This window comes from Lepisosteus platostomus, chromosome 25, assembly GCF_059453375.1.
Source record: "Lepisosteus platostomus isolate fLepPlt1 chromosome 25, fLepPlt1.hap1, whole genome shotgun sequence".
Taxonomy (NCBI): domain Eukaryota; kingdom Metazoa; phylum Chordata; class Actinopteri; order Semionotiformes; family Lepisosteidae; genus Lepisosteus; species Lepisosteus platostomus.
The window spans coordinates 8,536,095-8,551,656 of NC_142635.1; the positions used below are offsets into that span (position 1 = coordinate 8,536,095).

The 15,562-nt window shown below is 45.9% G+C and overlaps 1 protein-coding gene across 5 annotated transcripts in view; it reads right to left on the reverse strand.

Moving 5' to 3' along the window:
• Positions 1 to 15,562, reverse strand: part of pknox2 (pbx/knotted 1 homeobox 2) — an 84,459-nt gene that overhangs the window by 1,939 nt on the left and 66,958 nt on the right. For 3 of the 5 annotated variants that reach the window (XM_088619942.1, XM_088619940.1, XM_088619941.1), the window contains 7 exons: positions 14,256 to 14,441; positions 11,428 to 11,478; positions 8,544 to 8,679; positions 7,558 to 7,655; positions 3,724 to 3,843; positions 2,302 to 2,378; positions 470 to 648 (listed from right to left, as the gene is read on the reverse strand). In XM_088619942.1, coding sequence (XP_088476068.1) covers positions 470 to 648; positions 2,302 to 2,378; positions 3,724 to 3,843; positions 7,558 to 7,655; positions 8,544 to 8,679; positions 11,428 to 11,478; positions 14,256 to 14,441 — 847 coding nt within the window. The remainder of the gene's footprint in view (positions 1 to 469; positions 649 to 2,301; positions 2,379 to 3,723; positions 3,844 to 7,557; positions 7,656 to 8,543; positions 8,680 to 11,427; positions 11,479 to 14,255; positions 14,442 to 15,562) is intronic. The other 2 variants (XM_088619944.1, XM_088619943.1) reach the window with 1 other exon arrangement.

Here is a 15,562-nt window from a genome sequence, read left to right on the forward strand (position 1 = left end):
TATAGACAAGGGTTTAGGGCAGCATGGTGGCTCAAGGGTCAGCACTGATGCCCTGCAGCTCTGGGGCCCCTGTCTCAGTCCTGGCCCTGGGGTGCTGTCTGTGTGGAGTCTGCATGTTCTCCCTGGGTTCGTGTGGGTTTCCTCTGGGTGCTCTGGTTTCCTCCCAAGGTCCAAAGACACACATTTTCTTATGGAAGGACTAGCCCTGGTGTGAGTGTGTCTGTCTGTGTGTTATTAAATATTGTACGAACGAAATGAATAATACTAAATAGTATAGAAACTAAATATTGTATACTAAATTGAATACTGAATGCTTACTTTCTCGTCTTACTCTAAAGCATGAAAGGGAACCGTACGAGGTGCAATAACTGGAGTCAGGCCGTGGGAATGCATGGGGATCATGTGGGAAGCTCGCACAGGACCATGGGAAAAACCCACAGGACTGCTCAGGCCCCGCCGCGTCCTTTACCATCGGTGCTGTTGGCGGAGTGCGCCCCGTGTGGCTGGAGGACCCCGGCCACGATGGAGTCCGGCCAGAAGCGCTGCGTGGGCCTGTGCTGGGACTTCATCTTCTTGGCCTTGGGAGCCGGGTCCGGGTTGCTGGCGTCCAGCATGGGCTGCAGGATCCGTCTCCGGGCGTTGATGAACCTGCCGGCACAGAGGACATGGGATGGGCTCGACAGGACACCCACAGAACAGACAGGGGCGCTCTCTTCGTGCGGCTTCTTTCACGCCTCTCAAGCTCACCAGCTGGAAGCCTGTTTTGTTTTTTTTTGCCTCTGTTAGTCTTGTTGGAGAAATTTTGTCCCCGATTCCCCTTAAAAAGACAGTCAGGAGTCCGTCTCAGAAGCTAAAAGTGATGGTTTTGGAAATGCTCGGGAATCACTTCTCTGTACTGGGTATCGTGCTGGGTTTGCTGTTTCTGACTGATTCTCCAAGTGCCAGTGAATCAGTGGTCTTCCTGACTGCCTCAGTGCAGAGGCTAGTGCCCTACATCTGCAGTGTTTTGTGTGGTGTTTAATTTTTTTAAGACTCAGCATTTGAAGGATTGTTTTTTCATTTTTATTGACACAACAGAGGTCACGCGACCTCTGGGACGCGGCACGTGCAAAGGTCACATGACCTCTGGGGAGCCAACAGAGGTCACTTGACTTCCTCTGCTTACAGTAATCACTACCTTGATTAAAGCCAGTGACTGGATTATTGTAGTTTAAGAAAGTGTATGAGCAGTAAGCAAGGAGACAATAATGGTCAGAAATTTAAGTCACCAGCAGATGGAGCCCAAAGTCTCTGAATGGAAACAGAAAAGTTCAACTGTGCCAACACAGCTACTTGAACTGCCATTTATAGTGTTGTGAGGTACTATAATTTTTTTAAGCTGTGAAAACCTTTCCATTTGTGCCACTGGCGTGCTTACAAAGAGGTTTTTCAACCTTCTTATGTGATTAACATCTACACAGACTAATAACTAAATAAGAACAAACATCAACAGTACAATCAACATTACAATACCAGCATGGCCATACACTTTTATCCAGAACTCACCAAATATTAATCTATTCAATATTCACACATAATAAAACTACATGTATGTACTATTTTAGGAAACATATAATTGTAATAGTGGTAGAAATGCTTGTTTTAGGATTGATGTTTTTGGATTTGCCTTATTCTAGCTGCTGTAATACATTGCAATACATTGTGATTCTTGCAGCCTAGCCCTGCCAAAAATGTGTCTTGGACTCTATGTGTCTTCACCAAGGAAACTTCCATAGGTCTCTCAGACTTTACATCCATCCAAACACATAGTGCTAGAATTTGGAAAGCCCAGTAATAAAATTATAAACTGGGGGCTGCTACACCACCCAGAAACTCAGGTTGGTCTTAAGCCTAGTTCACTTTTCACTGCAAATGAATTTACAAGTGCAAATCCACCAGATTTAAATCTGCTAAAATGTTCTATTTAGGGCGACTGAAGAGAAGAGTCAGGACACTGGTTTAATTACTCAGAGGGGTGGCGCCTCCTACAGTTCAGTGTGCACAGTGACCATACTGGGGTAGCTGATTTTTGGAAACTGTGGTCCAGATGGAATAGCACCATCCACTGGCCTGCCAATGCCGACCGCGACAACCCGGTTTTCCCTGAAGGTCTCTCATCCCAGCACTGACCAGGAGTCTGGTCTTTGATAAGACTACCAGGTACCTGGCATGCAATTAAAATATCTTTATATACTGCCACAAACGGAGCAACTCAACCAGTGTTTACTGGTATTTAAAATCATACGAAACCGATTTACTTACCAGTTGTTGACCTGCAGTAAGGTTAGATTGGTTTGTGCTGCGATCTGTCGCTTCTCGTCCTCTGTGGGGTAAGGGTGCTGCAGAGGGATGAAAGAGGAATAAATCTGCTGCTTGTTCGCTCAGTGAACCTCCCAAGTAACATTGGTTCATCTTCTCCATCTTTTTGGGAAGAAACCAAAAGTTAGTCTTCCTAAATTCTCCCTCATTTCCATTGGACATTTCCCACTATACTGTTTGCAATATTATTCTTGGCCGGCACCGATGCACTTCAGTCAGCATTGCTGCCTCGTAGTGCTGGGGCCCTGGGTTCAACTCCAGACTACTGCCTGCGTGGAGTTTGCATGTTCTCCCCCTGTTCACGTGAGTTTCTTTCCTCCCTGTGCTCCAGTTTCCTCCCACAGTCCAAAAACATACCGGTAGGGTAATTGGCTTCTGGGGAGAATGGCCCTGACATGCGTGTCTGTGTCGGTGTCTGTGTGTGCCCTGCCCTGCAGTGGTGTTCCGGGTTGGTGCTTGCCAGGATAGGCTCACCAGCATGGGATAAAGTGGTAAGGAAATGGATGGCTGGGATATTTCTCTCTCCCAGTTGTGCTGTTGTGAGAACCAAAAAGCAAAAGGACTTTGCATGCCCTGTGAGGGCATATTTCCCACATCACAGTAAATGAATGAGATGGGCAATCCGCCCAGTTTCTCCACAGGGGAGAAAACAGCCCAAACACATGTTAGAAGTTATAAAAAAATAAATAAAAATTAAAAATGACCTTTAAAAGGTCCAAAAAGCATATGTTTGTAGTAGACTATGTATGTTTTCTTTTATTAAGCACAGGAAAGGGCTACATAAAAATACCTTAAACTCTTTAGCCATGCTGACTCTAACATTAAAAGGTTTAACATAATAGTGAATAAATTCAACAGTAAACTAAACACCAAGCTTTTCTTCAATAGCTAAAGAAAAGAAAAACAGTTACAAAACTACATACTGTACTGTAGTACTTCTTTCGTGCCATTTATATCACTTACATTATCCTCCTGTAACACGCGCCAACTGTGCCGTGAACTGGAAGAGACGTGGAAACGGGCACTCTTGAAACGAGGGGGTTGTGGGAGACTGAAACAAGCCCTTCAGCCACGCCGTCAAAGGCAATACCCCGGTTTCTTTCAAAGAAAAAAGGCTGCTTGAGATCCTCAGATCAACCAGCCACTACCCACCTCATGGGTCAGGCGAGCTGAACGGCCTGCTCCTGTTTGTAAGCTCTCTGTTGTTCTTACAGCACATGGGCGTTCACTTAAGAAGCTTGTGAACAACATCGGGGCACTTTTTGCTGTCTAATCGCCTGCCGTTGCTTCTCCCCCTCAGACTCCACCAACCCGGGGAAGGACTCTCTCAAACTCCCGCTCCCCCAGCCCCCTGCCCGCCCTCACCATGAGGTGCTGAAAGAGCCATGACCGCATGATGTTGGTGGCGTGCTTCGGAAGGACCCCTCGCTTGTTCTTCGACTTCTTATCGTCGTTGTCCAGGAGGGACGAAAGGTCCAGGTTCACCTTGGAGGGGGACACGACAAGGGGGGTGGGTGGATGGGGGGGGGGGGTAAGTCAGCATTGCCATGGCGACAAGGACCTTCCAGCACAAAAATGAGGCGGCTTTTCATTTCTCGGGCAACGCGGCCTTCTATCGCCATAGCAACACACCTTTCCCACTGCTGCAAGAGCTTCAAAAATAAAAACAAGATCAACTCTACGGTTTTGGAACACCTACAAAAGAAACAAACTGCATGGCGTACTGCCAGTTTCAAGCAATAACAACTTCTCTTTTTTTCCCCGTGAATCCAAGTTTGTTTGCTGTGGCTGCCTAAGAATAGCACAAACGGCTCCAAACCCTTCCGGTCTTTACTACGGTATGTATACATTCGGATTCGTCACGGTGCTGCTGGGCTTTTTTTTTGGGGGGGGAGGTTTTCAGAGCAGGTTTTTGGCACAGGATTTACATTTTGATCAACTCTGTGTCAGATCAAAGGTTAGCTAGCAGTTTTCAAATGCGTGGTTTTAATCTATTTCCGTTTCCAGACGTTCAGACTGATCTATTTTAACGAGGAAAATAAAGGACTGATTTTACGAGCAGTGTACAAACCCTGCTGGGATAAGCTAGCTTGTTTTTCTTTGAGCATTATAAGGTCCCGGAGTATTCCCCAGGAATTTGTGAAGAGCCTATTTTTACCACCTTTTCACTGGGTCTTCAAAGGTAGATGCAGGTTGCTATCCAGAGGGATTCTGCAGCACTGCAGTAATAAAATCCAGAGATGGATTATCCCAGCAGGGGACAGGTCGATCAAACCTGCCCCAATGCTTTGCCAATTACAGAGATCCTATAAGATCCCGTAAAATTCTTTTCAAAGCCTTTAGCATAACTGACTAGGGTTTTCACAAGACTGCCAGTTCATGCCCTGAAATATACAGAACAGAGGTGTGTAGTGTCACAGTGTGTAGAGACAACTGTTTTTTTTTTGTTTGTTTTTTTGTGGGCAGAATATTGAATTAAAATACTGCATGCACGCATTTCTTAAAAAGCACCTATGATGTTTGATAAAATATGTAATTCACAGTGGAATTTAATTTGTGTGCGTGTGTATCAAAGCCGCCAAGACAATATTTGTATGTATTTGGCACAAGGGTCTTACTGGAATCTCAGGCCTTAATGTTTATAGAAACTTTATGTTTATAGTAAATGTTTAAAGAAAAGGACAATTCACCTGGAACATTCTGGTATATCTGAGAAGCATGCACATTATGGGTATTTCCTTTATAGCTGAATATACTGCACATTAAGCACCAAAGAGACATTAATGACAACTGCAAAATAACAAGGTTCTGAAGAAAAAGAAAGAAAAGGTTTCCTGTAGCAGCTGCCCTGACATTTTATGGAGCAGAGATAACCCAGGTAAATGCTTTATGCCAATAAAAAAGTGTCGCCAACAGGGCAGATTAACAGGGGCTCTGCTGTGAAAGGCCCAGGCTAAGCAGAGCGTGTGGCCAGTGCCTGAAGCAATACAAGCTGCCATTGAGCCTGGACATGCGCAGACCCCTGCTCGTGGCTCTTTCGGCAATCGATGATGACACGTCTCATTCTAGCTCATTCCGTTCAATGGGGCTTAAATCACATCCTAATCTTGTGAGGAAGCCCCTGTCCGGTGAGCACAATGAGGACATGCACTGTCCTGCGGGGAAGTGGACATGTCAGGATGAGCCCACAGGAAGGGCAGCAGGTGAGGTCCCAGGACCGCAGCGGTGCTTTCTAGGCAAGTCGCCATCGGACACTACTAGAGGAGTGCTGGAGAGACTAGATACTCCCGCCCAGACCATCACACTAGTGCCCCATCAACTGATCTCTCCAATACGACAATTAGCATACAATAATGCATATCTGCGGTACGCTGATGTCCATCAGTGTGGTCTACACAAACACCCAGGACATCGCTAAAGAGTTGACTCCACTGCTTCCTGTGTCCACCAGTGTTGAGGCTCACACGACCTTATTCTGTTGCATCAATCAACACTTGTTAGTACTGGACCCCTGTGTGGTCATCAAGCCTACAACTGATTACTGATCAGCTGTTCGGCTGCCTTGTCCCAATGTGCACTGGCCACAGTGTGAAAGGCTTCGAGTGTCGGTCTGAGACCTAGTCTGATGAGCTAATCATTGATGGACAGTGTCAATGATGTCACGGTTAGATATTTCTGGCTGTGGTCACCCCAGACAGTGAGAAACAGTAGAGTATGCTGATGTAGCCTCCAGCACAGGGATGGCACTGAGGTGTTGTTGTCTTGATAAGTGATTATTGGCATTTTGGTTCCTATCTGTGGATTTCAACATGCTTGTTGAACATGTTAAATCACCTGGGTCTGGTCAGTTATTTAGTACTTATGCAACAGGCATAGTCACTCCAGTGTGCCCCAGTCAGTCACGAACGGTCAAATAGTCAAAATATCTCCAACACCATCGAATCAATCACCACATGCATAAATACAGAGACAGCTTTACAGATAGTCCTGTTCACGAATACTATTTGCCTCGCAGAGGCTCTTTATATCATCTTTATGTAAACACACGTATAAGAATCTTACTGCGCCTCGGATGAATGAAGAAAAAAAATAGAAAGAAAACCTTTGAAAAAACAAAATAAGCTCAGCAGCCACAACCAAACGTCTGCAGTTAGTGCATGAGTGCACCGCACAGGGAAATAAATAAATAAATCAACGCAAATTAATTCAATTCGGAGAACAAACAGGCGTCTTAAAAAAGAGCTCCCCGCTGAGCCGAAAATAAATAATAAAAAACTAAGTCCTCGTCACCATGGCAGCTGCGAGTCATGTGGATGCTGCTCCCCGCGCCCCAACGCGGGGATTGAGCGTTCCAGGAAGCAGGCTGAGCTAATTGGCAGCGTGAAGCAGGGGTATCATTACCAGGCCCTTGTCAGGGACAGGGCCGCGGGCACAGCCCCTATTCCCAGCCCGCTTGTATTCCGCAGCCTTGGCTGGGTCCCGGGGTACTCGCAGGGCTCAGTGCTGTCTGTCAAACGCAGGATCACCTGCCAGCTGTGCTGATTGCTTAATACAGCGTCCCTCCCCCCCCCCTCCCCTGCTTTCCGCCCTGAAATTGTAGGTTGAAGTGGTCAACCTTTCTGCGCCGGCGCCCCTCCTCGCTGGACGTCTTCCCCAGCGAAGGCTTCAAATGTGATTACGTCTTCCCTTCCGAACGTTTAACCCCAGGGGCCAGCATGATATCTAGGCAGTTGTTTTCAGGTTTTTCAACCCCTGAACACTGAGTTTACTTTGCTTCCCTGTTGTTGGCATCGTGTTTGAAAGATAGCTTTTACAGCATGCATTATTCCTGTGCTTCACCAGTCTTTTACTATGATTTCACCATGCTTTACGGCATTTTACTCTGCTTTCACTATGGTGGATCACAGTAAAGAGTTTTACTTTTGTTTTACTTTCTATTGGGTCTTTTTTTTTCTCCTTCCTAGCAGGTGAATTCGCAGCCCTTTGAATTTCCTTGAAGGGAGGAGCTCAGAAGGCACCTTTCCAATTGTTTCCCAGAACGCACTAACTTGAGGGGCTGTGAAACTTCACGGGCTTGTTCTTTAAAACAGCTGGCCTTGGGCGTCATGGTCTCCACAGCGTTGGCCCGGTGCGCCAGACACTGGGAGCAGCTGGCTTGAAGATTCCCGCCCTCCCCAGCGAGGTTCATCTTCCTCTCACCTGCGCATTCTGGATTTGGATGGTTCCCTGGGGAAGAGCCTGGGTGAGCACCTGCCCTTGTGACGTCACCATGGTCACTGGCTGGTACAAGGTCCCCCCTGAAAGAAACAAAGCAGTAACGGAAGGCAGAGTCAGAAAGGAGAACGTACAGAGCCAGAGGAGAAAAAACAAACAAACAACTGGGCGCAACACTGCCATACTGAAATGTGCAATGCCGTCCAGGGATATGAATAGTGTAGAAGGTGGTTTCTGTGAAGGCTGACCTTGTCTCGAGCGGTACATTACCCAGCCCGGGCTACGAGCTGAGAAACGGGTTTCGGGAATGAATGCGCTTTGCGAAGGAAGGCAGGATTAATAGGGCCACCCGAAATCCTGCGACACTCGCGGAATTTCCAAACCGCATCTATGGCGGTTATTTACTCCTCAGGCTTTTTCTGAATAAAACGGGAAATTAGCGGCTCCTTTACTGGTTTTCGCTTGTTTCACAAAAAGTTCTGTCAATAGAATGTGATGTCCTCAAATGTGCGAAGCCTGTGGTAACTCAATTATTTGAGACTGGAGGTGCCGTAAGGATTATTTATCTCTAGGTCCACAGAAGCTGTGCAGTTACTCATGTATTGACAGTGGCAGTTTGTTATTGCATATCCCTATATACTGTACCTTTCAGTTAATGGTTTAGCACATTGATTTGAGCTTGTTCGATAGTACTTGCTCCAGACATCTGAAAACGATTCCACGAGGAAATGTTGTTTTAGCACCTTGGTGGTCAAATGTGGAACAGATCTGGTTTGAACAGCCATATTCCTGGGAGCAACAGGCAACAGTGTAGCTAACATAAACGGCTTGCATCATTTATGAGGCCATTGGGGGAATATTTAAATAGTTTAGAACTCATCTATGTCTTTTAGAGAGCTCCTCTGCATTCCCTTGAGAACAACAGGCAGACAGGCAACTTAAGTCCTGTTGCCTGTGGGACAGGCCCCCACCTGATACGACTTGTGAGTTGATGGTTGTCATGGCGACATTGCCCTGCTGCAGAGCGCTGGCTGGGACCACAATCCCCGAGGGATTGACGGAGCTGGAGACCGTTGTCATGGAAGGGGCGGAGTTCTGCAGCAGGTCCTACGAGGAGTTGGGATATGGGAGAGAGGAAGAGAGAAACTGCGAATGAGGCGTCATCCTCAAAACCCATTTTAGTATCCGAGAGCAGAAAACAAGCCAAAAGGTTTATAACCATTACTGTGGCTAGTGAGATACTGTGCTGGCCATAACTGTGCCTTTGCCTCTTTTAGTGGTTCATTTAATTAGTCCGAAGTCAGCTTTAAAGCAGAGAGTCACTCAACACTGAAATCTTCAATATGTGTTTCTGACTTCAAAGGGTCTTTCACTCGACTGACTGGGTTTATATCTGTCCTTGAGCTCCTTGTTTCAGCCCAACACATGGTTACCTAAGGTGATGATACATTCGCTTTAATAAAAATTAATTGAGAAATTTGTAACACCCAGCTGAAATAGCAGGGAAGCCCACACCCAGCACCTGGAGACCTACAATGAAACAAATGCAGGGGAAAAACAGAAAATGAAACCTGAGTGGCCAATAAATAACAACCTCACTCCAAATCACAGCTCAACACGAGGAATGCTCCCCAGGCCTCCCTGATTCAGTATTTTTGAAGAGATGCTTCAGCAGTATTACAGACTGCCTGCTGTTAAAAAGCCGGACTACATTCAGTGACTCAGACATGACAGCGTTTCAGAAGATTGAAGGACCTTGAAAAACTGAATTGCAATCCTCCAGCATGGGGCACTAATCCTACCCAGCCATTTGGGGTCGCAAGCTGTTTACGACAGCCCGCCTCCTCAGCCACTCGGCCCTGGCAGTCATTAGCCTTTTCACCCGAAACTCTGAGAGAAGCCCACTAGAGGGCTCAGATCCCCTTTTTCAGACAGCCCTTGAGAAAACCCAGATGACAGTGTCAAAAGATGGCACACAAATGTTTATGAAACCCCTCCCCCCTTTCGGAAGCACTCGCTGTGGGCTCCACTTCGCCGACTGCTCGTCTGTGGATGCTCTATTAGATTCCATTCCATTTCCACAAAAGGGGGGTTTTCTTCCTTAGTAGAGGAGGCCCGGATATTTTGTGATCAAATGCATTTGTATTCTATAGAAACATGTGGTTCAGATGAAAAGCTCAGGGAACGGGAACAAGCCATTTGCCTTTTGAGTTTCCTTATTCGTTTTTATTACAGTGAAAATAAAAACTGGAATAGCACCGATAATAACAGTTCAAGGGGCCATGCTGACTGGAGCTGCAGCAGCAATGTAGCTGAGTTCAGATCCCTGTTGCCATGCCTTCCTTGTGGAGTCTGTATGTTCTCCACAGGTCCACTTTTTCTGTTATTCTGGATACTTAAGCCTCCTCCCACTGCCTGAAGACATGCTAGGCATGTAAAACTGTATCTTTATATCGTCCCCATGTGCGTGTGATGGCTGGTCCTGCCTTGTGCCCCGTGCTTGGACAGGCTCCAGCGTAGTGTGACCCTTGCCAGGAGTAAGTGGCTTTACTGCAGCAGGGTGGATGAAGGGATAGGCTTGACCTGCACGGTAATGGAAAGCAGAGAAAAGCCTCTTCTGTATCACGTTACCTCAAACATATAATAGTAGCTATTCGGGGACACATATTGAGATGCCACACTGCTGTCTCAAGCAGCTATATATAAATACAGGGGGATCAGAAAAGAAGCAAATCGCCCAGGGAAATAAAAAAAAATTGACCACTCAGGAAAAAAAAACCCAAGTAAGTTTTTGCCCCCCATTTCACTTTTTAAGCGATCCATACGTTTCAACAATTAGCTCAATCCTCATTATCGCTTCGCATTCTAATTATCTCGGCCTTAAGAAAGATTAAAAAAAAGAAATCTTGCGGCGGGCAAGCAGGCCGGCGGCAGGCTGGATTTCCATCTCATTAACTTCCTCCTCGTTATTTTCTGGAAAATTACAGATTAAAAATAAAATGTGTATCTCAATTTGTCGGGGCATCGAGACTCATCAGCGTCTCTCCCTCTCCCTTTCCCCTTCCATCCCTCCTCTCCGTCTCCTTGGAGGCAAATTATCTATCTGGCTGTTGGTCTCTTGTCTGTCACAAATACTTTAATTGCTCTGTTCTTTCTCCCAATTTGTTTTTCTCACTTTTCCCACTTTCACACCCTGGCTCTACCCTTCTGCACCGATGACAACAGAAAACAGCTTGGGTCTAATGGACTGAAATATCTCAAAAACAGACAGTGAAATCACAGGAACTCAGATGAACATCTCAGGGCATTCTGAGGTTTTCAGGGTGAAACGTGACTTTCTGTCAGAACGCACACATTATGCTGCTGGCAATGTGTGTGACCTCAGTGAGCGTTAACACAATACCAGCAGCACTGACGCACAGACCTGATCAGCCTCACGCCAGATTGCTGTGGGATATTCTGCCACTCCTCCTGTCCACCTGCAGGCAGCTCAGAGAAGACTGCCCCCAGTCGAAGGCACCTGGTCCCACAGACCAATCAGATCAGGAGTAAAAGCTGAGCATGGAAATCTCTTGACATTGTTTTCTTGAAGTCGTGCCATTGTAGGCCTAGAACTACGCGGTCTTGCGTTGTCCGGCCTTGCATTGAGAAGTGACACCTCTGGAGCGGCTTTCAAGAACAGAAAAAAAAACTAAAAAACCTGCTAGCTCTGGGACGCATCGCTCAGCAGTACATCTGCCATCAATGTGCGCAAAAATAGTGATTAAAAAGAAAATATTCATTCCAAAGAAATTCTTATTACAATTCCACCACCACATCGGCGACACAAATAAAACAGCAGTCAGTAACACTCACAATTATGTCTGCAAGCAAGTTGCGTTCCTTCAGGTCTGTCATGGCCTTCATCTGTGACAAAAAAAACAAACACTCCACTGCTCTCTGCCTCCACTTTTCCACTTTGGATATTCAGTGGCCCACAGAAGATGGCGATTTTGTTTCTTAGCTGTCAACATGCAGCCTCCAAATGGCTGAAGATCATTTTCACGTAAGTCATCATTTTCACGATCAGCTGCAGTTACCCTGATGATATAAGGATTTATTCCTGGCTTTTTTTTACGCTGAGCAGTCTCGGGGTAACACTTCAGCTCAGCAGCTGCAATCCACACTTTCTAAATGCAAAACAATCAAAGTTTCTGAATGCAGATGTATACATTAATAAACGTCCTGTAATAATCACCGATGAGAACCCACTTTTTGCTAAAAACGAGTTTTGCTAAAAACGTTGCAAGTAACCCTTAAAAGGTTATTCAGTTCGCAGCCCTACTATTTGTACTCTGTTATCACTGCGTTAATGTTCTGTCACTGCATCATATATTTTAAAGGATTTAGAAATGGACCTTGCAGCCTCTAAACCAACATTAGCCAGCCCTAAAACAAAAAACCAACTGCAGACGGATCAGACAAACGTGACCGACCTGGGCCGGTCGTGCTGTCCCACTGCGTTCGAGGACAAGGCCTGCCCCTCGCAGAGTCTGTGTCTGGGTTCAAGCAGCCTGTTTGATTTGCAGTGTGCATCAGCAAATTCACCCAGTGTTTGGTCTTGCCCTGGACATACGTGCCTGGTTACCTTGAAAACCTGTAAAAAGGGGAACCTGCAACACTAGATAGAGCCGGCCTGTCTAGCAATCCTGAGCTCTCTTCCTGTATGTACTGTACACGAACAGTACTCCAGCAGACCTGGGGACTGGCAGGTTGAAAAGTGATGCTGTACTTCCTGCACCTTGAGATCAAGGCTTAGGGGTCAGCGTGAAGCGCTTGGGTGGTGAAGAACTGGGGTCAGAAAGCAGATAAGAGATGGAACACAACCAGAAGAACCACATCTAAATCTGTCTCAACGTCACAGCCACCTACGTGCACTATAACATTCCCACAACAAGCTGAGTTAAAACAACAAAACTATATAACTGTATGCATCTGTGTACATAAATACAGTATATCACAATATACCGTATAATGATGTTTCGGACCCATTTATATAGGCAGATGCTATGAATTCATACATTGGGGTGAAAAAGGAAGTGCGCCCCTTTACAATTTTATGGTTTAACATATTTAGACATATTTGATTTTCACCTAGTCCTTAACAGTAGATACAACTAACCTCATTTGTCAAAATAACACACATTCTGTTTTGAAACATCATTTGTTAAAAAAGTATCAGCCAGCATTCAATATCCTCGTGTGAGTAAGTGCATCCTTAGGTCTGCCAGCTCAATTAACAGGGCCACCAAAACATGTGCCAATGATCAGTTGATCATCCGGAAGTGATTTCAACCTGTATATAAAATCAGAAACATTGGTCAGTTTGGTCTGAAGCATGAGCTATGTGGTCATACATCATGCCCAGCTAAAAAGACATCTGTGAGAGTCTTAGATAAAGAATTGTTGCTGTTAATCCATCTAGGAAGGGTTACAAAGCCATTTCCAAACAGTACATGGAGTCAATCATTCCATAGTAAGAACAAGAGCAATCTGCAAATGGAAAAAACTCAAGACCTTTGTCAGTTAACCCAACAGTGTCCGTCCTACCAAATTCTCTTCATTATCTGACCATATGATGCTCCTAGAAGCCTTAAAGAACCCCAAGGTGACAATCCTCAAACAGCCCAGAGCTAAAATTCCTTCCGGCAGATGTGAAAGACTGATTAACTCTTACAGGAAATGTTTAATTCAAGTAATTGTTGCTGAAGGGGGTGCGACATGTTAGTAAATCACACAGTAAAGCACTTACTTTTCCACACCGAGATATTGAATGCTGGATGAGGTTTAAAATTAATATTAACAAAGTAACATTTTTGTTTCTTACAGTAGGTGTCACATGAGGTCAGTTTTAACTACTACTAGGACTTGGTAAAGACCAGGTGGAAGTCAAATTCTGTATGTCGAAATATGTTAAAACATAAAACTGCAAGGAGGTGTGCTTTTTATGACATCGTATAATTGTACTGCTGGTTTGGAGGCTAAGGTAAGAGCAGGGAGTTGGTATGTGTTTTACTGATTTATTGCTACAGTACAAACTGGAGGAAGACAGCAAGCCAAGTCCTTGAGACAATGAAACTGTTTAGAATACTGGTGAACGGATATCTCTAACCTGGCTTCGTTTTCTGCTTTGTCTGTTGCTTTGCTGTGAACAGCTGACCTCCATTCTCATGTCTGAATCTATTTTCATTGGTATACTCAGGTACTTTTCTTGTGCTTACATGAAACAGTGGTGTGGATTCACACCGTTATGAGTGTGAAGTTCTGGTGTTCTGTCGGAGACCATGGAAGATTTGCATCAAAAGAAGAACTCCCTCCTGACTAGGGGTTGCATAAATCTTGTGCTTTCATTTGTATGAATCTGTATTTGTATTTGTGTGGCATTTGTATGAATTGTGTTCTCCTGGCGCACTAAGGAAGGGCACATACTGTACTGCGTCTGTGAAGAACACAGCTGTGTCCACATAAAAGCTGCTTAGCACTCATCTGATGAGCACTGATCCAAGATGCATGATGCAGGTTTTTTTTTTACATTTACTCTTCAGTGAAACAGAGCAGTTTGTGAGGGGTTTGTTTTCAGAAAGCACGGAGCAGAGCTGACATCGGTGCCGACACGGCGCCCTCTCTCCGGGGGCGGAACTGACCTGCTGGAGGTTCAGGGAAGTGTGCGAGGGCGAGTAAGGTCCTCCCAAGTCGTTCCTCAGCAGGTTGTCGCTGTGCATCTTGGTCTTGAGGCAGGTGATGTAGCGGTTGCAGAAGTCCTTGCAGAGCTCGTTCACCTTCTCCAGCTCCAGCAGGTGAATCCGCAGCACCTGGATTGCTTTCACCATCTGGAGAGGAGGGCAGAAGGCTCTTTGAACACCCTGCTCTTTGCTTTTGCGGTGGAAATCACATACAGAGGGTGTCAGTCATCTTGCCATTACTTCCACAATGCACTGCTGAGAGTCACAGACAAGAGTAAACCTCCTAGTCAATACTGTAAAGCAGCCCTAATATCGTAGCTGTCTTAACCTTCCCCGACTTTGAATATTCCTTTTTCTGGAGCGCTGTAAACATGATCTCAAAGATAAATTCACACTCCTCCATGGAAAAACAAGTGTATCACATACAGGTACAATAGATATTTTAAATAAAACATTCACTGTCCCTTTTCCATACCTACTGTATGTCGCTAGATTTCACAGGTTGATCACAGTCATGTTAGCTGTTAGCTCCTGGACCCCATTATTTTTCAGTTCCTCCTACCTGTCCATTCCTAAGACGCATTCTCCCAAATCTGTTGCATAAGCTGCTTTGGAATCTTCTGTTTTTTTTCCCTTTCTTTTCCCCTCCGTACTGCGCTTTCAAAGTCAGCACTCAAGGGCACTGGAATAGGCGGAAAAGTGCTTCGCCAAGGAGGGGATAAATCTGCCAATTACCGCAGCTCATTTAATCAGGGCCTGATGCCATCTCTTTCGGCACCCAGGCGCGTAGTATAACTGTCCTGCCGAAGAATTACGGTGCGTGAGGGCTGCTCGTGACCGGCGCCTCGTAAAGCCCACAGATGCAGAGTTAATTGACTGCGTGCCACTTGCCAGCCGAGCGAGCCCATAATGATGAACGCTGACCTTTTCCCCCCCCCCCTCCCTAATTTCTAATTACAGCCAGCTGTCACGCAGGCAGGAAGGCAGAGGGAGAGGCGGGAGGCAGAGACGGAGTCGGAGAGCGAGGTTTGCTCCTTAATAACAATTAATACCCCTGGCCTCACAGTCCCCTTTATGCCAGACTGCCTAGCTGATGACATTAGCCGGGATTAGCACACCCAGGGATCTATCAGGAAGTTTCTCATCGACTTGGCTTCACTGAGCAGCTCTGCAGCAGTGGAAACGGAAGCACAGTTCTAACAGGCGGGGGCGTGTGTGTGTGTGTGTGTGTGTGTGGGGGGGGGGGAGGGGGGGGGTGTCTAGCTGGG